This window comes from Geotrypetes seraphini, chromosome 4, assembly GCF_902459505.1.
Source record: "Geotrypetes seraphini chromosome 4, aGeoSer1.1, whole genome shotgun sequence".
Classification (NCBI taxonomy): domain Eukaryota; kingdom Metazoa; phylum Chordata; class Amphibia; order Gymnophiona; family Dermophiidae; genus Geotrypetes; species Geotrypetes seraphini.
The window spans coordinates 36,492,408-36,518,929 of NC_047087.1; the positions used below are offsets into that span (position 1 = coordinate 36,492,408).

General features: G+C 44.9%; 1 protein-coding gene across 1 annotated transcript in view; it reads left to right on the top strand.

Moving 5' to 3' along the window:
- LOC117359413 (fatty acyl-CoA hydrolase precursor, medium chain-like) overlaps positions 1–26,522 on the top strand; it is a 111,132-nt gene that overhangs the window by 79,475 nt on the left and 5,135 nt on the right. Inside the window, exons 8-11 of the mRNA XM_033942146.1 lie at positions 369–509; positions 1,030–1,110; positions 14,494–14,641; positions 18,147–18,296. Coding sequence (XP_033798037.1) covers positions 369–509; positions 1,030–1,110; positions 14,494–14,641; positions 18,147–18,296 — 520 coding nt within the window. The remainder of the gene's footprint in view (positions 1–368; positions 510–1,029; positions 1,111–14,493; positions 14,642–18,146; positions 18,297–26,522) is intronic.

Genomic DNA, 26,522 nt, shown 5'->3' on the forward strand with positions numbered 1-26,522 from the left:
TTTCCAGCAATGGATATTCTCTAAGATCTTCTGACACAAAATGCTGTCTTGTTTGCCTACAGAAATATTGCAATTCTTCACCTGAACACCACAAGGGGCTCAACAGTACCATTTTTAAACCTGGACACTCATGAGCAGAGCATCTGCAGATCAATCCTGCCCCAGCTGCTAGCCACCAGAAAGACTCCTGATAAAGCTGAAGAGAGTGGGCTGGGAGACTGTACCATAGGGGGTATCAGAAAGTGATGTGGGGGGATGGGGGTGGGGGGTGACGTTTTGTGCCTGCCCATTTATTTAGACTCTTGCTAATGCCTTGTGCTAGAGAAGGAATTGTCCATAACTGCTGCTGTTTCTTCTTCTTCTTCCAGAATGTTTTTCCGATGCTTTTTGTTATGGATGAAGTCGTTCTTCCAAAGCACCCTAATGAGCTACTGGCAAATAAAGAATTCAACCCTGTCCCCTATATGCTTGGAGTTAATAACCATGAATTAGGCTGGATGCTTTCAAATGTAAGACTAGCCAGACTTTTTGTATTGCAAAGTCACTAAAAATGCATGATAAAATATGGACATATCTATTTTAGGACATATCTATTTTAAATTGAATTGGCAAATCTCTCCCCCCCCCCCCTGGATTGAACAAGTTTCTCCTCCTTTGTTAATTGTCTTACATAAGGGAATATGCTGCATCACCCACGTTATTTTTCTGTGCCCCTTTCTTGTGTGCTGATGCTCAAAACCTAATGCCAGCACTAGAGGCAATTAGCACCGGAATAGCGCTGATGTTTAAGAGTGCAGAATGCTCTAATGGTTTCAGCTGAATCAAAGGGCCCTTGATTTAACTCTACTGAGAATTTTCTGGACTCTTGGGCGCAGCATGAATTTGCACAGTGGAGAAAATGTAATGCTGTTAATATGAACAACTTCATAAGCGCCAACTTTTCAGTCCACTGAAGTATTGCTAAACAGTTTTGCAAGTAATGTAGAAACTAAAATGTAGTTTTGTTTTGTTTTTTTTTTTATTCTGAAGGTAGCTCAATTTCCTGGTTTCCCGAATGGCATGGATAGATATCAAATAGACACATCACTGCATCAAAGTATTTTTAGAATGGTATGTGATTATGATCCACGCTTGGTCTCTGTGAATGAAAGGGGTAACTTTTTTTTCCAAAACCATCAGCACTGGGAGGAAACATCACAACCTCTCCTCCCCCACACAACCGAAACACATCCCTGGGAACCCTTCTCAATGTGGCCTATATACTGTTGGGATTATGAGACGACCAGAATTCCCCGGACATGTCTGGGGGTCCGGACGACTTTTCAAAACCCAGCACTTTGCCTCCTCTCGATCGTGTCGGGCAGGAGGCAATCCATGCATGCATGGGTGCCATGCAATGTCGTATGCACAGCAACCGTGCATCCGCAGATTGCCTCCTGCCCGACCAAAGCAGACAGCGGGGTGGGGCGGAGATGGGGGGGGGGGGCAGGTCTAGAGTGTCCAGATTTTACAATTGTGAAATCTGGCAACCCTACTGTTGGGACACATTGAGGAAGGGCAGTCTACTACAGACAGGTTTACCTCTATGAATCACTATGTACCTGCCAATAACATTCAGAAAAACCCGGAGAAAACTCCACAATCCAAGCAAAAGCGAACTAACCACAGTGGAGAAATTTAGTAATGTTGGCGTGCCAACTTTATTCTTCAATCATGTGAATCTGTGTGGTGGCTTGACATGCACGTGTTTTGGCCAATATGGCCTGCCTCAGGAACAGCCCCATAAGCTAAACCTCGCTGGACTTATGCCAAGCTGAGGAAGAAACAATTCAGGCTCCTGATGCAGGCCATGTTGGCTGAAACGCGTGCTTGTAGAGCCGCTGTCCAGATTGCATGCCTGCGCTAACATGGATCCTCAAGTCCTGCCAGCCAAAGACTTCCTCCCTGCCGATATATGTTGGGTGGCACTATCCTGGAGCCACTGCTGTCAGCTTCCACACACACATATGCTAAGTTTTACACAAGCATGAAAGCTAAGCGTGTGGAGGGAGGGGTGGCCTATGGCTGGCAGCAGTGGTAGCCATAGGACAAGTGTCGATGGCTGCCCAACATGCAAGCTCTTTAGGCTGGGAGAATGCCTTTTGGCTAGTAGGGCTTGGAAATTCCTGCCAGCCACACCAAAAGAGATAAAAAAATCTATATATATTTGGGTGGGCCTGAGCCCCAGACTACCCAATGGGACAGTATCACTTTTTTATTTTTTTTTAAAGTTAGATTTTTATTTATATACCACTTATATACTAAGTAGTTTTACATTCAAGTACTTTATCATATTTCCCTATCTGTCCCAGCAGGCTCAAACTCTTTCTAGTGTACCTGGGTGCAATGGGGGGGGGGGGGGGGGAAGAAGGCCCAAATTCTGTAACCAGCGCCTAAAGTTAGGCACCTATTTCGGAGGCGCCTATCTAAATTGAATAACAAGCCCAATTAGGCTTTTTAATCAGCACTGATTGAAACAGAGGCGCCTATCAAGAAAGTGCGATTCTGTAACAAGGCACCTCTAAAAATTTAGGTGGCCTTTAAAAAAATAGGCGTTGTGCATGTTAGGCATGGGTGTGGCTATGTCTTAGGCGCCTTCTTATAGAATCACTGCTCTTAAGCGATCAGCTAGGCGCCTAACTTTTAAGTGTGCCTAGAGCGGCCTATTTAATGGGCGCTTCCAAAATAGGTGCACAGATAGGTGCCGCCCAACGTGATTCACTAAACAGCACCCAATTTTACTTGAATTGCGCTGACTAGTGCCTATATAGGCACCTAACTTTTGGGCGCTTCTTGTAGAATTTGCTCTAAAGTGACTTGCCCAGAGTTGTAAGGGCCAGCAAGTGACAAACCCACAACTTCAGGGTGCTGGGGCTGTAACTCTTTAACTACTGCACCTTGGACACCGGTTAGAGAATCATGGTGGTTAGGGCAGGCTTAAGCATCTGTCCATGGCAAATGCAAGCAGTGTCTCACTTCCGGCTCGCCACACAATTGTTTCCCACGTACTCACCTTTATAGGACCCCCAGGGACCCCTGAAGAAGACTGTTTGTCGAAACGCGGACCATGTTGGGTCCTGTATCCCTAGCGGACTAGGTCCTTTAAGGCTCTTATGTGGATGATTTACTTTTATGTGGATGGAATTATTTTATGTGGATGATTTACTTTTATGTGGATGGAATTATTTTATGTGGATGATTTTAGTGTACCTTTGGAACTTTGATACTTTCAAATAAAGTCCATTTGGGAACATCGTCACTCCATAGAGTTTTTTTGGTTTTCTCTGAATTTTCTTCTTTGTGGATTTTTTTTTTTTTTTTTATTTTTTTATTTATTTATCATTTTAATGCATCCTATACAAGATGTTTAAAGAAATACAGAAATATATTATTCTCTTAGTCATATTACATACCAAGAATTGAAATTTAAACATCCATATAAATCATATAATACAGTCCACAACTTAAGGAGAAGAGACAAGATGAAAGTAAAACCCCTCGGGAAAGGGGAATATACAAAGGAAACTAAAAACTTTAAGAAATAGAGCAGTCAGATCTTACCTATCCAAAATAAACTTAACCGCATTATTAACCTGTATCATTCGGACTGTGTAGAGATACCTTTACCTTCAAGGAAAAAACCTAATTGGGAAGGTTCGAAAAATATATATTTACTTCCTTGATAGGAAATAAAACATTTACAAGGAAATCGCAACTGAAAACTTGCCCCCAAAGCAATCACCTTTGATCTATGTAACAGAAATTCTTTCCTTCTGGACTGCGTCCACCTTGAAACATCAGGAAATATATATACCCTTTCCCCCAAATAGGAAATCTGCTTTAAATTGAAATATAATTTCAGCAACATCTCTTTATCTTGAAGAAATACCAACGAGACCAATAAAGTTGCTCTTCCCTGAATTTCAATGTCAGAAGATTGCAGAATATCAGAAACATCTAATTGAGCATTTTCATCTGCTGTAGCTTTTTCTTTCTGCACTTGTTTTATATAGTAAATTCTTTGTATCGGGGGAAGACTTACTTCAGGTACATTTAAGACATTCAACATAAAGTTCTTAAAGAGTTCTTTAGGAGACATAAACTTGGCAACCGGAAAATTAAGAATCCTCAAATTTAAATTTTTCTGCTGATTTTCCAGGTTTTCAATCTTCCTCAAAATCATCATTTTTTCTGTTGTTTGTTTAGTAATTAGATTCTTAGTCTCTGTTGTTGCTTTATCTAAGTTTTTTAATTCCACTTGGTGTTGCTGAGTAATAGTCTCTAAGGAGCTTATCCTGGAGGTAGAATTCTGGGTCATAGTAACAAAGTTAGAACATACCAGGTGAAGATTCTCAATTGCAGTCCAAATGGAGTCCAGAGTAACAGCCTGTGGTTTTACCAACGGTCCAAGGAGGGGGACTCCAGCCGACCCAAGCACGGCTCCTGCTCCAGAGATGGAAGTCTGGGCTCCTGCAATCTCCCCACCGCCGGTCACCAACGGCTCCTCTCCCCCAGAACGCTGCCTCTCCAACGTCGGGGTCAGCGTGTCTGCTGCATGTTCCACTTCCGGGTCAACTTCGGAGAGAGAGCAAGCCTCACCCCACACTCCGGGGGAGCCCTCCCGCCAGCTCCGCTGCAGCGAAGATTCTCCGGGATTGGGAGGGGTATGCGGTCCTCGCGGGCTCAACGAGAGCGACATCTCGCCGTCCAAGCTATGGGTTCCCGATTCCACAGCAGCGGAAACGCCCGACATGGAAGAGGGGACTGTGAATGCTGTTATCACAGTCTGCCTCGGCGTCGAGAAGCCCGGGGTAGGTGGAGGGGTACCCCTCGGTTTCCCTCTTCTTTTAGGCATGAAATTGTCGTTTTAGAAGTAGAATAAAGAAATTTTTCCCTTTCAAGACGGGAGTGCTTCTCTCAGCGTCCTGCTCCTGACGCCATCTTTCTCTTTGTGGATATTTTGGGGTCAATTCCTTTTGTGTTTTGTACAAAAGACCAAAACTCAAATACAAAATATTCAACACAATAAAACTGAACACTTAATGTAAAAGTCCTTCCCAAAATTAAAAGCTCTTCAAACTTCTGGACATAGCGGGCCGAATTCTGTACAGAATGCCCAGTTTCGGAAGCTGCCTAAGCAGCTTTAGAAAATAGCACATGGGCGTCCTATATAGAATCATGTCTGTCCTCATGGACAGATGCTTAAGCCTGCCTAACCACCAGGATTCTCTAACCGGTGTCCATGTCACAGGCACCGGTTGCGCTGGAATCTCCCTGCTGCGATTAGTTTAGCGGCCGCAGCAGGGAACCTGTTCTCTCCCCCCCCCCCCTCCTCTCTGAAGATGACTAGCAGGAGGGAAGCAGAGTCCCTCCTGCCAGAACCCCACAAAGCCCCCCACCCCGAATGTATGCAGTAGGAGTGTCCTATTCCTCCTGCCACCACTCCCCCTCTTAGATATCCCCTGGCAGGAAGGATGCTCAGTCCTTTCACTTAGGTCCCAGATTCCCTTTTCTGCTTTTCTTTCTTTTTGTTTTTTTTATTTTAACTGTCTTCCCAGGATCATCTATTTTACATTTTTTCCTCATCTGTCCTCTCCCCCTCCCATCTTTATCCTGAGCTTTTCTCCTTTGTTCCTCTCCATTCCCCTGCTTCCATCATCCCTCTGTAAGAATTGCCCCTTTTCAAGCAATGTCCCTATGTCTAGCTGTCTTTTTATGCTCCCGTCTCAATTCTCTCTCCCCATCAAGCATTTTTCTCCATGTCTGTCCTTCTCTGTGCCCAGCATTACTTCAGTGTCTCTCTATTTACACTCGGTCCCCATTTAGAATCTCTTCTCTGCTATGTTCTTCTTGGTGTGCCAGCATCTCTCCCATACCCCATCAAGTCTGCATCTCTCACTCATCCCTGTACACCCCAGTAAGCTGTACACACAGGGCAGGATTAATTCTTCGAGAGCCCCTATGCACACAAGTACACTGGGTGCCCATGCCCCGCCCCATTTATCTGTTTTCTTATTTACTACTTTATTTCCATTTGTATTTCTTTTTTTTAATTCAAAACAAACAAAGATTAGCATACCAGTGCACAGTTTTTTTCTTCTATGCAACCCCCAAACATCTCTGAACAAATCCCCCTTCCTTCCCTTCCCACCTACTTACCGAGGACTTTAACTCTGAACCTTTTCCATGCATATATAAGTGTTCAAATATTTGCAAAGCAGTAATACTATCCGAAATATAAATCTATATTAATAACCAAGTTTAATGCCTCAACTGCCTCATTCTACATTAACCAACTCTAACCTATATGTATGTATGTATGTATGTATAAACAACCAAATCTGTAACTCCTCTAGTACGTTTCACTCTATGTATGTTAACTTGCAACAAAACAGCAAGGCAAGTAGTCCACCAAAGAATCCAACATGAAACAAAAGAAGACTGGCAGAAAATAAGGAGATTCAAATCAGGCTAATTCAAGGTGCTCCCAAGAACCATGCCTCATGCATTTCGCCAAACAAGGCTGGTCAACGCTAACAAAAAAACTATGTCTTTCATACAAACAGAACACAGAAAACACCTTCGCCTAGTATGGAATATGTAATCGCAAACTAACCTTTCCCCCCTATTACAAAACTGTAGTATGGTTTTTGGCCACAGCCAGCACTAAAAAATGCTCTACGGTTTTGTAAAAGGAGGGATAAAATTTAAATACGTAGACAAAGGTTAAATAAAACCACCAAGAAGCTGGACTCTGCATACAATGCAACACCACAAAAACAGCGATGCATGTCTCCTAAAGCAAAAAAATAAATAAATAGAAATTTTTTTTCTACCTTTTTGTCTTCTTTGGTTTCTGCTCTCCACATCTTCTCTTCCTTTCATCTTCTGTCCTGTGACACTTCCAGAAACTGTATGTCTCCCCCTTCCATCTTTCTCTTCACCCTCATTGGTCTGGCATCCATCTTCTTCCATTCCCTCCTCCATTGGTCTGGCATCTCTCTCCCCTCTTCTTCTTCCCTTCCCTCTCCCACACCCCCATGGTCTAGCATTTCACTCTCTCCTCTCCCTTCCTCCCCCCACTTCCATCAGCATCAGCCCCCTTTCTTTCCCTCCAACCCAATTCCATCCAGTATCCTTCCCTTTCCCTGCACACAATTCCATCAGCATCTGCCCCCTCTCTCCCTCCACCACCCTTCCATACCACCCCACCCCACCCCCTTTCTCTTCCTTCTCACAACCCTTCCATACCACCCTGTCCCCTTTCTCTTCCTCCATCACCCTTCCATGCTCCTTTCTCCCCCCCTCCAAACATTGCTGCCAGCTCTGAGCTCCTTTGCCCGAAAGCAGCATAACAGCTGACAGCAACAGGCCCCCCTCCCGGCATCAACCGCAATGCAGTTGGATCTGTTACCGGAAGGTCCCGCGATGACTGCGTCTGCCGGTCCATCCCCTTCAGATGTCACTTCTTCTGGAGCAAGTAAGCAACGTCGGAGGGGGATGGACCGGCAGAAGCAGTCATTGTGGGACCTTCCAGTAACAGATCAGGCTGCGTTACCGTTGATGCCGGGAGGGGGGGCCCGTTGATGGCAAGGCGAGTCGTCCTCCTTCAGCGGGCCCCCTCACAGTTTTGGGCCCTAGGCATGTGCCTAATGGGCCTATTGATTAATCCGGCCCTGTGTACACCCCCCCCCTCCAGTCAGAATTTCATCCCTGTCCCCTTTAGCTAATATTTCTTACACTCTTTCCTATCCCCCCTGAGCAAGCATTTATCGCCCAATCGCTCCCCAGCCAGCATCTCCTACCGTCTCTCCGTGAAGCTACAGCTTTCCCTCCAGTGTGCATTCCAGGGGGGGGGGGCTCGAGCGGCTCGCTAAATACAGTCTGACTCTGCCTGCTCTAACCTTGCACGTGGCACCTCCCGACCAATCATCGGCAATGCTCTCGTCGTTTTGTTTTTGTTTTCTTAAATCCTGCATATACGAAAATCTATGCGGGTAACAGAGAACATACAAAGTCAAAACATAAAACCCTGACATTAAAACCAACATAACATATGAACAGCAGAAACCCCAATTTCTTAAAAATCCCAAAACTGGCAGAATATTAGGCAGTCATCTGGGTATCCAGATTGCTAAACAATTAACTTAGGACTGCTCTTCCTTTTTTTCCCCCGTTCCACATTAACTGGACTTCACAAAAGGAAAAAATCACTACTTTTAAAGCAAGCCCTACTATATTGTATTTACCCCTTCCCCCCTTTATTTTTATTTTCAGTATCTATGTATTTGACCTTGCCAAGTTCCTCTCCCTTTTTGTTCCCCTTATGTCTGTCTTGTCATGCATTCCTCTTTTTTATTAATCTCTTTTTACTTTTCATTGTTTTAAAGATATATTTTATTGTAAACCATTTAGGTACCTGTTTGATAAGGCCCAATCTGTATGATTTGAACCCAGTTCAATCACTAAGGGCTCCTTTTACAAAGGCACGCTAGCAGTTTTAGCATACGCTAGCCGCTACCGCCTCCTTTTAAACAGGCGGTAATTTTATGGCTAGCACACACTATAGCGTGCGCTAATCTTGTTCGTGCGCTCAAAACGCTAGCGTACCTTAGTAAAAGGAGCCCTAAATCTCATGACAAGGAATAATGCTGTTCCTTCAGCAGACTCTGGACTTGGTTCTATTGTGCTGGTCCTTCTTAAAAGGAAATCAGTTCTGCCCAGTTATCTCCATAGGCATGATTAAGAGCCCCTTTGCTCAACAGTCCTTAACAGTTAATGGAGTAAACCACAAAACAGAATATTATCATGAATGTTGCCAAGCTGTATAGATTTTGCACTAAAACACAAGCCGCCCCTAATGTTCAAAATGATTTAACCAGTTGGCAATGGTGGCTGACTTTTTTTAAATTGCAGATTTAGCCAGCTATCCCCAAATATTCAGTGGGAGATAACAAGTTATCTCCATTGAACACAGTACTTATTAACCACCTATTGGGGGGGGGGGGGTCATTCTAAAGCAGAGTCAAGTTATGCCCCGATATTTAGTGCTGACTGGACAACTTAATTTAATTCCACATTTATAGCCCACTTAACCACAAAGGTCCAAGTGGTTTACAAGTTAAAATATATATAACATCTATTTTTCTTACAAAAATGTTCAATCAACTACCGTATTGTGCTCCATAAGATGCACACTCCCCCCCCCCCACCCCAAAGTGGATGGAAAAGTGGGTGAGTCTTATGGAGTGAATACAATTTTGTTAACATCTCCCCCCTGCCCCCAGTACCTTTTTATAAATGCTGGTGGTCCTGTGCGGTCTTGCCAGGAGCTTTCCGTGCTCCTGCTGGATGGCTGCCTCCTTTCTTGCTGCTGCAGAGCATACGGCAGGAGTGTGAGCATTTCCACATCCTGCCTGGTCCTGCGCCGCTCCTTTCATGGAGTGGCGCTGGTCCAGGTAGGAAGCAAAATGCTCACGCTCCTGCCTTTTGCACCTGCTCTGCAGCAAGAAAGGAGGCAGCTGTCCAGCAGGCGCGCAGAAAGCTCCTGGCGAGACCGCACGGGATCACCGTCCATTTTAAAAAAAAAAGGGGGGGGGGGACGGGGGGTTGCGGGCTACCTACCACCAGATGCACCTACGTGTAAAGGAGGAAAAACCAATACAATTCTGAACCAAACTTTTTTGTTTGTTTTTCTTCCCCCCCTTGGATTTTCCTCCTCTACACATACGTGCATCTTATGGTCAGGTGTATCATATAGACAGATTTCGGTCTTGTGATCACATTGTTCATAGCAACTATTCAGTTACAGTATTTAGTTTTTTTGGTTTCACTGATTTGCTAGTTTGTAACCAATCTCATGATTTTTTTCTCACCTCACTGTCTTCTATCAGCGAAAGTATTTTTTGCCTATGATGTATGGGTGGTAGAGTGTGGGTTTCACCTCTCCAGTTATTGAGGCTTTTTCTTTCGCTTGAAAGACTTTTCTGGTGCACAGCTGGTGTGGTGTAATTACAACAGAGAGTCTCTTTATATTTGATAAAATTAGAAAAAATGGGGAATGGAGGGAAAAATTAACCAACTAGGTTAGTGCATAGATAGGACTGCAATTTATGCAGTCTTTATTTTTATGCGCTATCCAATGGTCAGTTAGGCCCTGATTCTGCAAAGTGTGTCCCGATTTTAGGCAGCTGTAGGTGTCCTACAGCTGTCTAATCAGCCAATCGGGATGTATGTTTTAAAAAAAAAAAAAACATTCCCCAGGCAGGCCGCCTATATTGAAGGCACCTCCGGGAGCCTAGGGAGGCCCGCAAGATGCCTAAGCTTGCCTAAAAGTCTTAGGCGGACCTACGCGGCTCCCTAGTAGAGGAAGAGACGCTTACAATGTAGGCCAGCAAAACGCTGGCCTACATTATAAGTAGGCGCGACCGCTATACTTATCGCAGCAAGGGATCTCCCTGCCGCAATAAGTATAGCGGCCACGGGTGCCCAACCCCTCCTGCCGGAAAGCCTTACCCCAACTAACCTCCCCACCCCCAACTAACCTCTAAATTGTTGGCTGGCCAGACAGGTCTTGCTGCCGTTCAGCTGGCAGGCCCGCCCCTTCCCGGCCCATCCCCGCTAAGTCTAAGGCTTGATTGGCCCAGGCTCTAGAAGCCTGGACCAATCAGGCCTTAGGCATAGCGGGTCCACCCATCCCACTAACCCTAAGGCCTGATTGGCCCAGGCGCCTAGAGCCTGGGCCAATTCAACGAGGCGGGCCTGCCTGCTGGACGGCAGCAAGACCCGGCTGGCTGGCCAACAATTTAGAGGTTAGTTGGTGGGAGGTTATGGGGGGATGTCGTTAGCGTGGGGGTTCCGGACGGGGTGCGGCTTTCCGGCAGGAGGGGTTGGGCACCCTCCTGTCGGCAATCGGACAGGCGGCTGCTATACTTATCCCTTGCCACGATAAGTGTAGCGGCCGCATCTCCTCTAACCCGATTCTGTTACCGGTGTCTAACATGGAAGCCGGTTACAGACTCGGGGTTAGTGTAGGCCTGAATCTGTATAGGACACCTCTTCCGGGCGTCCTATACAGAATCTGGGTCTTAGTGCTGAATATTAGGTAGCTGCCTTTAAAAAAAAAAAAAAATCCAGATATTCAATGCCAGTCAACAGGCAATTGCCACATTGCTTGCTACTGACTATCAACCCCAATGTTTTTTTTAATGTATTAACATACAGGAGTAGTGTAATAATGCCTGGTTCAAATAATGGTATATGATTGGTTTTAGCTTTTTATGTTAGTAGTATAAAAGTGATTGTTTATGGCTCATTATACTTGATATCACCTTTCAGTCGAGATGACAAAATAAACCAAGAAGAAAAAAAAAGAAAGGCAAGCCAGATGAGGGAGAAGGATTTAACCACCTGGTTTGTTTGTTTTTTTAAAACTAAAATTTGTACATAATCAATTTTTACTATTTTTATATAGCACCCTAAAGGGCCCTATATTAGAGAATGACATGGTGGTTGTTACCCCTGGCTAGCTGCGGGTAGCCCGCCAAACTGGGGAGAGAAAAAAATAATGGTCGCTGCAAGTTCAGGGACAAGGCTATTCACCGCCCCGTGGAGTGGTGAATGGTCTTGTTTCTACAGTGAAGCAATCGCGGATCGCGCGATCCAGCATCCTCACATCCCACGTCCTACCATCTCCCTCCCTCCACCTCACCTGAGGTTAGGTGCTGACTTTAATTATTCTTCTCCTAGCCACACGCTTTCAATAAGCCACACGCGGCTGCTTGAGTTGTTGAATCTTCTCCTCTGGTGCAACTTCCTGTTTCCGGTTACGTCAGAAGAGGAGATTCAACAATTCAAGCAGCTGTGCACACGCGGATTATTGAGAGAAGAATTAAAGTTGGCACCTAAGGTAAGGTGGAGGGAGGGGGGCTGCTGGACCGCGCGATCTGTGATTGCGCATGTTCCCTCACACTTGGAAGGAGAGAGTGAAAGGGAAAGAGATGCAGGGCCAAGGGGATGAAGAGGGAGAGAGATATTAAACCCACAGGTAGGAAAGAAAGGGGAGCCAGATGTTGGAAGCAAGGGAGGGGGGGGGTTAGAAAGAGGGAAAGAAGCTAGATGGGGGTTGGAGAGAAGAGACACATTGGTGTGAAAGAGGAAGAGAGGGGAAATCTGGACACAGGAACAGAGGGGAAATTATGTGCATGGGGGCATAGGGACAGAGACATAAAGGGGACATACATGGGGATGGTATATGGACATTGTAAATATCCTGAAAACCTGACCTGCCTTTGGCTCTCTGACAGGAGTTGCCTACCCCTGCTTTAGGATAAAGTAGTATATTAGTTGTGTTGGTAAAAATTTATAAACAAAGCCCTGCCAGCTGAACATCTTTCTCTAGTTCAGCAGCCAGAACTTTGATTTATAAGGAAGGAATAAGCAAAATATTGCAGTACTGAGGCTTGTATGGATGCTATGGGGACGGGGCAGGGACAGTGGTCGTGGGGACTGGGCAGTGACGGGGACAAATTTTTCCCCGTATCATTCTCTACTCTATATAACAACTGCAAATGAGTGCAATGAATCACTACTACAACAGTTACAGCATAGGCTGGGGCTTGAGCCACAGTAAGGTGGTGGTTTGCCCTAGACACAGCTAGTTTCAGCTCCCGAAGTAGGGTGATCAGGAAGCTTGAGTTCAGCTAACTGGTAGACAACCAGTAAAGCACTTCATAGAGCCAGGCAATACATTATATAAGGGTATCTCTCTCTCTCTCAACTTGGGTGTGGTTGTATGTGACGATTTTAAGGTGGCCAAACAGGCTGAAAAGGTGATGGTGAAAGCTAGAAGGATGTATAGGAAAAGTATCGATGCCCCTGTATAAAGCTCTGATGAGACCTCATTTAGAATATTGTGTTCAATTCTGGAGACCACACCTTCAAAAAGATATAAAAAGGATGGGAATCAGTCCAGAGGAAGACGACTAAAATGGAGTGTGGTCTTCATCATAAGGCATATGGGGATAGACTCAATACAGTGGTACCTAGGTTTACGAGTGCATCGGTTTGCGAGTGTTTTGCAAGACGAGCAAAACATTCGCAAAATTGGCGCCTCGGAAACCGAGCGTGCCTTGATTTGCGAGCGCCCCCCCCCCCCGCGAACCAGGGCACCCCCCCCCCCCCCGCCGCAACCTGAAGTCCCCCAGAGCCCTCTTCTTACTTTAATGTAGCACCGGCATGTCGGCCTCTTCTTCTGTGCTGGCCTTGAGTATGCGCACATGCTCAAGGCCTGCGAGTTCACGTTCTCTCCGAGATTCTCAGAGAGAACGTAAACTCGCAGGCCTTGAGCATGCGCACATGCTCAAGGCCAGCACAGAAGAGGAGGTCGACATGCCAGTGCTATATTAAAGTAAGAAGAGGGCTCTGGGGGACTTCAGGTTGCGGCGGGGGGGGGGGTGCCCGAGCGCGGCGGGGGGGGGTGCCGGATCGCGGGGCCTTCAGGAGGAGCAATGCTGGTTATTGTGGGGGGGCAGGGAAGCAGCGCTGCTGGCCTCGGTGGGGGGTGGGAACGTATCAAAGCGAGTTTCCATTATTTCCTATGGGGAAACTCGCTTTGATAAACGAGCATTTGGGATTACGAGCATGCTCCTGGAACGGATTATGCTCGTAATCCAAGGTACCACTGTTTATGTATATACTTTGGAAGAAAGGGGAGATAGAGACGTTTAAATACCTACATGGCCTAAATGCTCATAGAAACATGATGGCAGATAAAGGTCAAATGGCCCATCGAGTCTGCCCATCCACATTAACCATTCTCTCTTCCTCTGAGATCCCACATGCCTATCCACCTCTTCCTGGTGACTGTTCCATACATCTACCACCCTTTCTGTAAAAAGCTATTTCATTAGATTACTCCATCCTATGCCCTATCATTCCAGGCTCAGAAGTTGGAAGTGATAGGCTCAGGAGTAATCTAAAGAAATACTTTTTTACAGAAGAGGTGATGGAGACTGAATTCAAGAAAGCATGGGATAGGTATGTGTGATCTCTTAGAGGGAGGAAGAGAGAATGGTTACTGCGGATGGGCAGACTGAAAGGTCAAATAGCCCATCTGCTCTCTCTCTCTCTCTCTCTCTGTCTGTCTCAAATGGTAATTCTGTAGCTGGGTGCTTACGGTTCTGTGCATTTTGCATGCATAAATGCATCAAGGCACTAATTTTGTAATGCATCTTGAATTATTGTGAATCTAGGTAACTTTAGAATGCAGAGCGCCTGATTTACTAAGGCTGTGGGAAGTACAATTTGGTAAATCAGACCCTTAATGTAGTAGCTTTAATTATTTAACCCCCTGGTTATATTATCTAATATCTGTTGGGATGCTGTTATGCGGTATCAGTTGTAATCAATAAAAATGTTTGAACTTAAATTATTTAACCCCTCTTCCCCCACTAGGACTCTGTCTTAAAATTCATAGATGTGATAATTGATGAGTATCTGGGAGATACAGAGAACCCTGTTGAACTGCAAGACCGGTTTATTGAAATGATGGGAGATATAGAATTCGTTATGCCAGCAATTAAAACTGCCAAATATCACAGAGGTAAGTTCCAGCTACAGTGTTTGTAGGGTAACAAGTCCAATTCTAGCAGACTGAGAGTGAAAGGAAATGTTAGTAACAAATTAAGCAGCTTTTTTAAGCTGTCTTGAAATTCACCTGTGTTATAGGAAAGCCAGTGTCCTGATGAATTTTAAAACCTCATTCCAACTTACCTTTGTCTAATGGTTAGAATAGTGAGCTGAGCACCAGGGAAGCCCAGTTCACATCCCAATGCAGTTCCTTGTAATACTTAACACTCTATTGCCTTGGTTACAAACTTATAGGCTAAAAAATACCTACAGTCATAGGCATTGAAACCAAGGGAAGGGGGAGTAGCCACCGATGCCGCCCCGCCCCAAAAATTGCCAATCAGAAATATGGCTCTCCCGACTCCCCCCCACCTACCACCTCTCCACATTCCAACTTTTGGTACAATCTCTTATCCTTGGACTAATAGACTACTGCAATATATTATGCCTCCCCTGCCCAGCGGCCATGATAAAGCAACTACAAACAATCAAAAATACAGCCCTAAGACTCATCTACTCATTGAAAAAAATATGACCACATCACAGAGGCATACCACGCCTCACACTGGCTCCCAATACAAGCAAGAGTACACTTCAAATTCTATTGCCTAATATACAAAGCTATAAACGGAGATAGCTCAACTTACTGGAACAACCGACTAATTCAAGCCACCTCAACCAGACACAGAAGAACCCACTCACTATTCACACACCCGCCAACCAAAAATGTCAAATGAAGAAAACTATATGACAACCTAATGGCCACCAGAGCAGCAAAACTAGACAGACAAATCACCAATCTGCTGTCTTCGACCACAGACTACAAAACCTTCAAAAAATAAACAAAATCTCTACTCTTCAAAAAATACATAAAACGTATCTAACACGACCAGTTCCTTCCCAAGCTCCACCTACCACACTGTCTACTCCTATCAAATCTAAAATGTTCTAATTACCTTAATTTCTCAACAATTCTTATGTAATCCACCTATATGTCTTGTAACTTCATGACAATTCTTATGTAATCCGCCTTGAACCGCAAGGTAATGGCGGAATAGAAATCACTAATGTAATATAATGTACTGTAATTTAAAATCTTCAGGCAGCCAGTGGCACTTCTGGGGCAGGATGACAACAGGAGGCTCACTTCATTGTGCCGCTGGCTGCCTGAAGACTTTAAATTACAGTGGCAGGGAGGTGGTAGGTGGGGGGATTTGGGAACTGGGGAGAGGTTGTACCACAGGATCTAACTGAGGGGAGGGGGGGAGGGGCTGGGGTTAGAAATGAGGGGACAGATGCTGCATGGGCTGGGAGGGGGTTGGAAAGAGAAAAAGAATTGTTGGACATGATAGTGGTGAAGAGGAGGGAGAGAAGAGAGATGGACTCAAAGGGAGATATGTCAGATTCCAGACAAGGGTGATGGAAGGAGGGAAGAAAGATGTCTGACCACTGGAATGGGAAGGAGGGAGATACCAGACCACAGAAGGGAAGGAGGGGAGAGAGATGCCAGACTGCAGGAGGGAGAGGAATGAGATGGAAAAGTAGGAAGATTTTGAGAGAGCAGAAAAATGGAAGAAAGCTGAATGTTATGCTAAAGATGGATGTAGACATCAGCCTTGGGAACAAATAAAGTTTATTAAATGATTGTATATTAAAACATATTGCATATATAGATATCGGTATAATACAAAGTTTGTTGCCTTTACTGCTGGACCCAACATAGTCCGTGTTTCAGCTTCAAATAAAAAGCCTTCCTCAGGGATGAAGGTATCGATCTAGTAAATGGCGCTGAGGTACAGAGATATTTTAAAGGAATGCTCCGGGTTCATGTTACATAAAATACTTCCAAGTGTTGCAAGGATATACATGCTTGGGCAACGTTGCTGCTGCATGTATATTTTGTCATCTCTCATGAGAGTCTAAAGTGTGTACTTGCTATACAAATATTTTTGAAACTTCAAGAAGGCAATTTGATAATGGTGGCTTACATTTATTTGTGCATTATGGGCCACATTTTGTATAATGCTGCCAAAGAATCACATGCAAATCTGTACACGTTGATTTGTGAACTTTTATTATTTAATAAAGCAATCAATGCTGATTACCAATTAAGTAATAATTGGCACTAATTAGAATTTATGGATGCAACTTTTCTATGCATAATCTATAAAGTGATGTGCACAAGTTCTAGGGCATGGATCTAAAGAAGTACCCTGTTAAATATGCCCGATCACGCACAACTTAGGTACAGGCATTTAAGACTGGTTTCATTGGCATAAATGCCTGCATCTAAATCCAGCAGTGGTTTGTAGAATCATGCTGAGCACTGATCTTTTAGGTGCCAGTTGGTGACATATACTGTAGAATATACCCTTATGTTTCTAAAAGTATAGATACTGCCTCTGTGTGTGTGCATGTGCTCAAATATTGATATGCACCCCCCCCCCAAGCTTTTGTATGGGTGCACCTAGGTGGAATGGCACCAGTGGCATGGTCGAGGCCTTCAGGGAATTTGCCCCACCCCCCTAAAGGCCCTGACAGTACTGCTCTGAATTTGATTGGTTGAGCAAGTAATAGGCAGCTGCTGATCAGTCAATCAAATTCAGATCAGTACTGTCAGGGGGTTCAGAGAATCAAGAATTGCATCAAGTAAAAAGTAAACAAAAAATAAAAGCAGGGTTGTAGAGCTGGGGATTCACGACCTTGAAAGCCCTTGCCGCATGCCACTGAATCTTACCTATATGTAAGAGGGCGTACACAGGGGTAGAATGTAGACAGGGATGCCACTTACACACACAACTTATAGAATACTGTAAATTATCCCACAGGTTCTATATAAGGCACCCAAAATTGGGTGCTGATTTTAAGTTGTGCACCCAATTGGCTAACAAGTCGATGAGTATCAATAATTGGATGCTACTTGACACCAATTTTTTGCACAGATTTCTTGCTATGCATTACTCTAACGGTGTGTGCTGAAATCCCTAACACACTAACAAAAAGGGGACATGGCTATGAGAGGTGAATGTGCAGGTCAGGGCATTCCTAAAATTTGCATGCAGTGGTATAGTCTAATCAAGAATGTGCACCCAAATTAGACACTGGCACAAGGTCATACTTACAGGGTACAAGTTCAGTGTTTAAACTAGAGCTAGACACCAGAGTTTATTTTTCCTGGCTTAGTAGTTTCTACTCTTATTTTTCACTCCTCCTCAAACCCTCCCCCCCACCCAGCATAGCCCAGCTATCACAACAGTCACCTCCCAGGAGCCACAGATTACAGCTCCTCCTGGAACATGGAAAGTCTGGACCGTGCATCTGGCTGCTAGGTGCCACCTTTATTCTAGATTCAGTGACCTAACTGTACAGTAAGTCATTAGTACTTCATTAAACAGGCTGTTTTACTGTATACCTTCCAGGAAAGTGATTAATATAGAAATAAGTTTCACCTGGTCACAGTGGAATGTTTTCTTTATCAGATGCTGGCTTTCCAGTCTACCTGTATGAATTTCAACATCGGCCAAGTATAATGGCGCAAACTAGACCAGACTTTGTTAAAGCAGATCACACGGATGAGATTGGCTTTGTGTTTGGAGGCCCATTCTTGGATAGCGATGTATCTGTACTTGGTAAGGAATAATGGTTGTTGGTTTTTTTTTTCTTAGACACCATATTTTCCTAAACTAAAAAGAAATCTCTCTCCTCTATGAATTTTTTAGTAGAGAATGACACGGGGACAAATCTTTTCCCCGTCCCCAAAGGAACTTATTTTCCCAACCCCGGCAATTTTATTTTCCTGCCCCAGCCCCATTCCCATTCCCACTGGCTCTGTCCTCATTTGCACAAGCCTCAAACACTTTAAAAAAATCATAAGTGTTCGAGGCTTGTGTGGTTAAGACGGAGTTTACAGGAATGGGACAGGGACTGTGACAAAACTCGTAGGGATGGGAAAATTGAGTTCCTTCCTGCAGGGATGAGGAAAAATTTGTCACCATGGTGTTCTCTACTTTGTACTTCAAAGTCCACTGAATTTTTGTTAACCTTTTTCAGGATACCAAAAATTATCCGATTTATGATGTGCACTAGATAAGTTTTTCATCTTAACACTAGAAGTTCATGCTGATCACCAACTTTAGATAACATTATGCTCCAATAAAAGGAATCATGTCCGGCCAAGAATTTTGTTCACCAAGATCAATAGAGCTAACTGAACTCCAAACAAATATACAGTATATGTTTACTTGCACTTAGCCTGAATGATCTATGGTTTATTTAAAATTTGCTATACTATTAACCAAAGAACATATTGGTGATTTACATTACAATAAAGTAATTAGAAAATAACTCCAATTTTATAGGAAAAAACCATGCAAATGCAGACACAGAAGACACCTTTCAAAATACCATGCATCATTCACCACATGCTTCATGAAAACTCAGCAGCTCCCCTCATCTAACTCTTCTCAATTGCATGGTTCAGTTCTCGCAGAACCCTCAATAGGATTCTACTAAATCTCCCATTCACAAAAAATCTTCAATACAAATGTGTTTTCCACTCCATACTTAACTTGCTAGGAGTAAAGCTTGGAATAACCTCACAGAAATGAACAGAACCCAACTGCACCATATTCTGGAAGAAACTGAAAACCCATCTTTTCGACACAATCTCCCCTTTCCTCTCTCCCTCTCTTCACTTCCACCCTCTTGCCTATCCTCCTCCCGACCCTCTTCCGCTCTTTGTCACCTTGATCCTGTATAGGTACATGCGACGCACAAATAGAAGATTAGATTAGATTTAGAAGGTGGATACACAGCATTAAAACATCCCAAGACCAAAATATAACTTCCTCCACCGAAACCAAACAACCTGTACTCTTTCTAATCCAAAAGCATGCATAAAATGTCTTTTGTAATCTTTATAAGTTCTTAAAATGTTCTGCCCTTATATCAAAGATCTATCAAAAGAAAAAAAAAGTATTTTGTCTAGTACACTCCATCGTGATTTAGAAGGAGGAAGTATCACAAATTTATGTGCCATAATGGACCTAAGAGCCCTCCCTGGAACATATAGAACCATCACACATGCTAAGTATGATGAACAATAACTTAAATTGAGACCTATATTGAACTGGCAACCAATGATACTGCAGATATAGAGGAATCGGCATATGGCTGCATTTTGAAAGGCTTGCAACTGCTTAAGGTTACATGCTGATAATCCTGCATATACTAGATTGCTTTAATCCCAATTTAGAGATAACAAAAACATGTACTTGCTTATGTAGTAAGCAGTGGTCTAAGTGTCCTAAGATGACAAAAAGAAAATTCTTAAAAAACCGCATTAGTATTGTTAAAAATGAGAAAAGAATCTAAAATAATTCCCAAATATTTAAAGCTAGTTATCGGATAACTGGAGCCCCTCAAAAGAGTTGGAGCTACAGATGGTGGTTCTAAATGAGCAGTGAGCCAACAAGCAGTTGTATTTAAGATATTTAAAACAAGCCTATAAGAGGTAGAAACCTTGACCTGACCCTTAGATTGGACTCCTTTTTAACAGAAGGCAGTATTAAAAAGAATAACGAAGCAGATCTACAACGGTGGTGTGCCTCAAGGTTCTGTTCTTGGGTCAGTTTTTAACATTTTTATAAAAAATATTGCTGAAGGGTTGTCGGGTAAGATTTGCATCTTTGCGGATGATACCAAAATCTGCAATAGAGTAGACATGCTGGATGGTGTGAATAACATGAAGAAAGACCTGGCGAAGCTTGAAGAATGGTCTGAAATTTAATGCTAAGAAATGCAAGGTCATGCATTTGGGCTGTAAAAACTTGAGGGAACGGTACAGTTTAGGGGTGAAGAAGTTATGTGCACGACAGAGCAGGACTTGGGTGTGATTGTATGTGGTGATCTTAAGATGGCCAAACCAGTTGAAAAGGTGACGGTAAAAGCTAGAAGGATGCTAGGTTGCATAGGGAGAGGTATGGCCAGTAGGAAAAGAGGTATTGATGCCCCTGTATATAAGACTTTGGTGAGACCTCATTTAGAATATTGTGTATAATTCTGGAGGCCACACCTTCAAAAAGATATAAAAAGGATGGAGTCTGTCCAGAGGAAGGCTACTAAAATGGTATGTGGTCTTCGTCATAAGGCATATGGGGACAGACTTAAAGATCTCAATCTGTATACTTTGGAGGAAAGGCGGGAGAGAGGAGATATGATAGACGTTTAAATACCTACGTAATGTAAATGTGCATGAGTAGTCTTTCATTTGAAAGGAAACTGCAATGAGAGGGCATAGGATGAAGTTAAGAGGTGATAGGCTTCGGAAATACTTTTTTACAGAAAGGGTGGTAGATGCATGGAACAGTCTCCCGGAAGAGGTGGTGGAGACAGAGACTGTGTCTGAATTCAAGAGGGCCTGGGATAGGCAAGTGGGATCTCTCAGAGAGAAAGATAATGATTACTGAGGATGGGCAGACTAGATGGGCCATTTGGCCTTTATCTGCCATCAAGTTTCTGTCCTGATAAATTTCAAAGGAGCAATCTGATCTAATCCATCATATGTAAGCTTTATAGATGTGGTTTGAGGCGGCCACTAATAGGTGGCTGGGACAATTTATCTAGGATGCTGCTACAAGTGGTTGGTAGGAGTTTGACTGTCAGAAGCAGTTAAAGGCATAAAGATGTTCTAGAAGTGGTCAGTAGTGTGGGGGTCGGTTGTTATCAGGGGTGGTGAATGCGTTGGAGTTACAGCGATGGCTGTTTTTTTCAACCTCTATTTGCAGTTTTTATCTTTGTTTAGGAAGAAGTTAGCAAGGGTTGGTTGTGAGCTGCGTTCAGAGAGTCCTAGTTCAGGGAGTCCAGTCATGGTTTTCTACTTTGAGCGTAATAGGGTTTGTCTTTCTTGCTTCAGTGATATTGATTTTGTATCTTAGATCACTTTTCTCCAGGCAGCTTTATGCTCGGGTGAGTTACTTTATTGCCATTGCCTCAAGTTTACGTCAAGTTTGGTTTTCTTTTTGGTAAACCAGGGGGAGGTTTTGGAAGTTCTAGTGTTGAGGTAGCGTTGAATCCAATGTGTGATCAATTGTGCTCCAGCTGGTCATAATTGTAGTAGAGTTATTTGAGGCAGCAGGTAGTGTTTAAGAAATTCTATTCCAGGGGCATGGCTTGACAGCGCAAAGGAATGGACGGGTAATCGTTGAGCTCCCCACATCCAGGCTTTTAATTGAAAAATTTCTAGTTCACAGCAAACAAATTGAGTTCTGGTGCTCGTCTTTCTGGGCTATGGTGAAAACAAGTCCAGGTTATTTTATATTTTCTGAGTAACAGGTGAAAGGGGAAGAGGTAAAGGTGTGGCCTGATCTAAAAAGGATGCTGAGCTCTTCAAGGTATTTATCCTTCTTTAAGAAATTTTATTCCAGAATTAGTTTGTATTAGTCTTATCTCCTTGTCGGGTTGTTTTTTTTTAGGACTTTTAGGGCCTGATTCTCCAAAGTGCGTCCCGATTTTAGGCAGCTGTAGGCGTCCTACAGCTGTCTAATCAGCCAATCGGGATGCACGTTTTTAAAAAAAATGCTCCCCAGGCAGGCCGCCTATATTGAAGGCGCCTCCGGGAGCCTAGGGAGACCCGCAAGACGCCTAAGCTCGCCTAAGGGCCTTAGGCGAACCTAGGCGGCCCTACGCGTCTCCCTAGTAGAGGAAAAGAAGCTTAAAATGTAGGCCAGCAAAATGCTGGTCTATATTGTAAGTAGACGCGGCTGCTATACTTATGGCAGCAAGGGATCTCCCTGCTGCAATAAGTATAGCGGCCGTGGTTGCGGCCGCCTGTCCCATCGTCGACAGGAGGATACCCAGTCCTCCTGCCGGAACCCCCCTGGAACCCCCCTCCCCCCAAACTAGTAATCGCGGGCAGGAGGATGCCCAGTCCTCCTGCCGGAACCCCCCTGGAAACCCCTCCCCTCCAAACTGGTAATCGCGGGCAGGAGGATGCCCAGTCCTCCTGCCGGAACCCCCCTGGAAACCCCTCCCCTCCAAACTGGTAATCGCGGGCAGGAGGATGCCCAGTCCTCCTGCCTGAAAGCCCGATGACCCCACCCCCAAAACTAACCTCCCTCCCCCAACTAACCTTTACATGTTGGTCGGCTGGACGGGTCTTGCTGCCGTCCAGCCGACGGGCTCGCCTCGTGGAAATGAGACGGGCCCGCCCCTTCCCGGCCCATCCCCGCTAAATCTAAGGCCTGATTGGCCCAGGCTCTAGAAGCCTGGACCAATCAGGCCTTAGGCATAGCGGGTCCGCCCATCCCCACTAATCCTAAGGCCTGATTGGCAAGCCTGGGCCAATCAGGTCTTAGGATTAGTGGGGATGGGCGGACCCGCTATGCCTAAGGCCTGATTGGTCCAGGCTTCTAGAGCCTGGGCCAATCAGGCCTTAGATTTAGCGGGGATGGGCCGGGAAGGGGCGGGCCCGTCTCATTTCCACGAGGCGGGCCCGTCGACTGGACGGCAGCAAGACCCGTCCAGCCGACCAACATGTAAAGGTTAGTTGGGGGAGGTCAATTGGTTCAAATGGAGGCTTCATCAGTTGAGCAAGAACAACATTGAGGTCCCAAATCACAGGAGGCGGTTTGAGAGGAGGTTTGACATTGAAAAGTCCTTTCATGAATCTGGAAACTACCGGATGAGCAGAGAGGGGTTTCCCTTCAATAGGCTGATGGAAAACCGCAATTGCACTGAGATGGACTCTGATCAATGTAGACTTGAGGCCAGAATCGGACAAGTGCAAAAGATAATCCAAAACAGAAGATAAGGAGGAATGCTGAGGCTCCTTATGAGAAAAACGCCATGTAGAAAATCTAGTCCATTTTTGGTGATAGCATTTTCGAGTGGTAGGCTTCCGAGAAGCCTCTAAAACGTCTCTTACAAATTGAAAAAACCAAAGAGGAGTTAAGTTGAGAGGTACCAAGCTATCAGGTGTAGAGACTCCAGGTTGGGATGAAGCAGAGATCCCTGACTCTGTAAGCAGAGAAGGAAAAACTGGTAGTAGGTATGGCTCCCTGCTGCTGAGTTGAAGTAGAAGGGAGTACCAAGGTTGTCTTGGCCACAGAGGAGCAATTAGAATCAAGGTAGAATGATCGTTCTTCAACTTGACCAGAGTCTTGAGAATGAGAGGAAATGGAGGGAATGCATATAGGAAGAGATTCGTCCATTCTAGAAGAAAAGCATCTGCCTCGAGGCGATGAGGAGAGTATATCCTGGAGCAGAACTGAGGCAGTTTGTAGTTGTGGGGAGCTGCGAAGAGGTCTATCTGAGGCGTTCTCCACTGTGAAAAAATGTGATGAAGAGGTGAGGAATGGAGAGTCCATTCGTGAGGTTGCAGAAGACGACTCAAGTTGTCCGCCAAGCAATTCTTTACCCCTTGAATGCAGACAGCTTTGAGGAAGGTGGTGTGGCGTATTGCCCAGTCCCAAACCTTCAGACCTTCTTGACAAAGTGAGGCAGATCCGTCCCTCCCTGTTTGTTGACATAATACATGGCGACTTGGTTTTCTGTCCGAATAAGGACTACTTGGTTGTAAAGATGATGCTGAAAAGCATTGAGAGCTTAGAAGATCGCTCTGAGTTCCAACAGATTCATATGACACTGACGATCCGTACTGGTCCAGTGGCCTTGAATATGGAGACCATCGAGATGAGCTCCCCAAGCGTAGGTCGAAGAATCTGTCGTGAGGACCTTCTGATGGGGAAGCGTTTGAAAAAGCAAGACTCTGGAGAGATTGGAAGAGAGCATCCACCAACGGAGAGACTGCTTCAATGAAGGAGTGACTGTTATGTGTTGAGAAAATGGGTCGCAAACCTGCGTCCATTGAGATGCCAGGGTCCACTGAGGAATTCTGAGGTGAAGTCTGGCAAAAGGAGTCGCGTGTACTTTGGAGGCCATATGACCTAGGAGTACCATCATGTGTCTCGCTGAGATGAAAGACCGGGAAGACACTGTGTGACAGAGTTGAAGAAGAGCTTCCAGACGACATTGTGGGAGGAATGCTCTGAGTTGGACAATGTCCAGAACAGCTCCGATGACTTGTAGATTCTGTGAGGGCTGAAGTTGGGATTTGGGAAAGTTGATTTTGAATCCCAAACTTTGTAGGAACCAGTTAGTCCATTGAGTCACTATAATAACCCCTTGAGATGTCAAATCCTTGACGAGCCAGTCGTCAAGGTAGGGAAATACCTGAAGACCATGGTTCCTTAGAGCTGCTGCTACCACTACGAGGCACTTGGTGAACACTCTGGGAGATGAAGCCAGGCCGAAGAGCAGCGCTCTGTATTGATAATGCAGATTCCCCACCCGAAATCTGAGATAGAAACATAGAAATAGACGGCAGATAAGGGCCACGGCCCATCCAGTCTGCCCACCCTAATGACCCTCCCCTACCTTTGCCCTGTGAATAGATCCCATGTGTCGATCTCATTTAGCCTTAAAATCAGGCACGCTGCTGGTCTCAATCACCTGCAGTGGAAGACTATTCCAGCGATCAACCACCCTTTCAGTGAAAAAGAATTTCCTGGTGTCATAACGTAGTTTCCCGCCCCTGATTTTTCACAGATGCCCTCTTGTTGCCGTGGGATCCTTGAAAAAGAAGATATCTTCCTCTGCCTCGATGCGGCCCGTGAGATACTTGAATGTCTCGATCATGTCCCCCCTCTCTCTGCACTCCTCGAGAGAGTATAGCTGTAATTTGTCTAGCCGTTCTTTGTATGGGAGATCCTTGAGTCCCGAGACCATCCGGGTGGCCATTCTCTGAACCAACTCCAGTCTCAGCACATCCTTGCGATAATGCAGCCTCCAAAATTTCACACAGTATTCCAGGTGGGGCCTTACCATGGATCTATACAATGGCATAATGACTTCCGGCTTGCAGCTGATGAAACCCCTGCGTATGCAACCTATGATTTGTCTTGCCTTGGATGAAGCTTGCTGCACTTGATTGGCAGCCTTCATGTCCTCACTGACGATCACCCCTAAGTCTCGTTCTGCTACCGTTCTCTGTTAGGATCTCGCCATTAAGGGTATAAGTCTTGCATGGATTATGGCTGCCCAGGTGCATAACTTTGCATTTTTTGGCATTGAAACTGAGTTGCCAGTTCTTAGACCAGCGCTCCAGTAGGAGCAGGTCGTGCATCATGTTGTCGGGCATTGAATTTTCGTCCGTTGTGCATTTGCCCACTACATTACTTAGTTTGGCGTCATCGGCGAATAATGTTTTACCTCGAAGCCCTTCTGCCAAGTCTCTTATAAAGATGTTAAATAGGATCGGGCCCAAGACCGAGCCCTGTGGCACTCCACTGATCACCTCCGTCATTTCGGAGGGGGTGCCATTCACCACTACCCTTTGAAGCCTACCTCCAAGCCAGTTCCCAACCCATTTTGTCAATGTGTCACCTAATCCTATAGAACTCATCTTGCTCAGCAACCTGCGGTGTGGTACGCTATCTAATGCTTTGCTAAAGTCCAGGTACACGATGTCTAGGGACTCCCCAACATCCAGCTTCCCCGTCACCCAATCAAAGAAGCTGATCAGGTTGGATTGGCATGATCTCCCCTTAGTAAATCCATGTTGACGGGGATCCCGTAGATTCTCCTCATCCAGGATCTTATCCAATTGGCGTTTGATTAGGGTTTCCATTAGTTTGCTCACTATCGATGTTAGACTCATTGGTCTGTAGTTTGCAGCCTCCATCTTTGAGCCTTTCTTATGGAGTGGAATGACGTTAGCCGTCCTCCAGTCCAACGGGACGCTGCCTGTACTAAGGGAGAGATTGAAGAGCGCGGACAGTGGCTCCGCCAAGACCTTA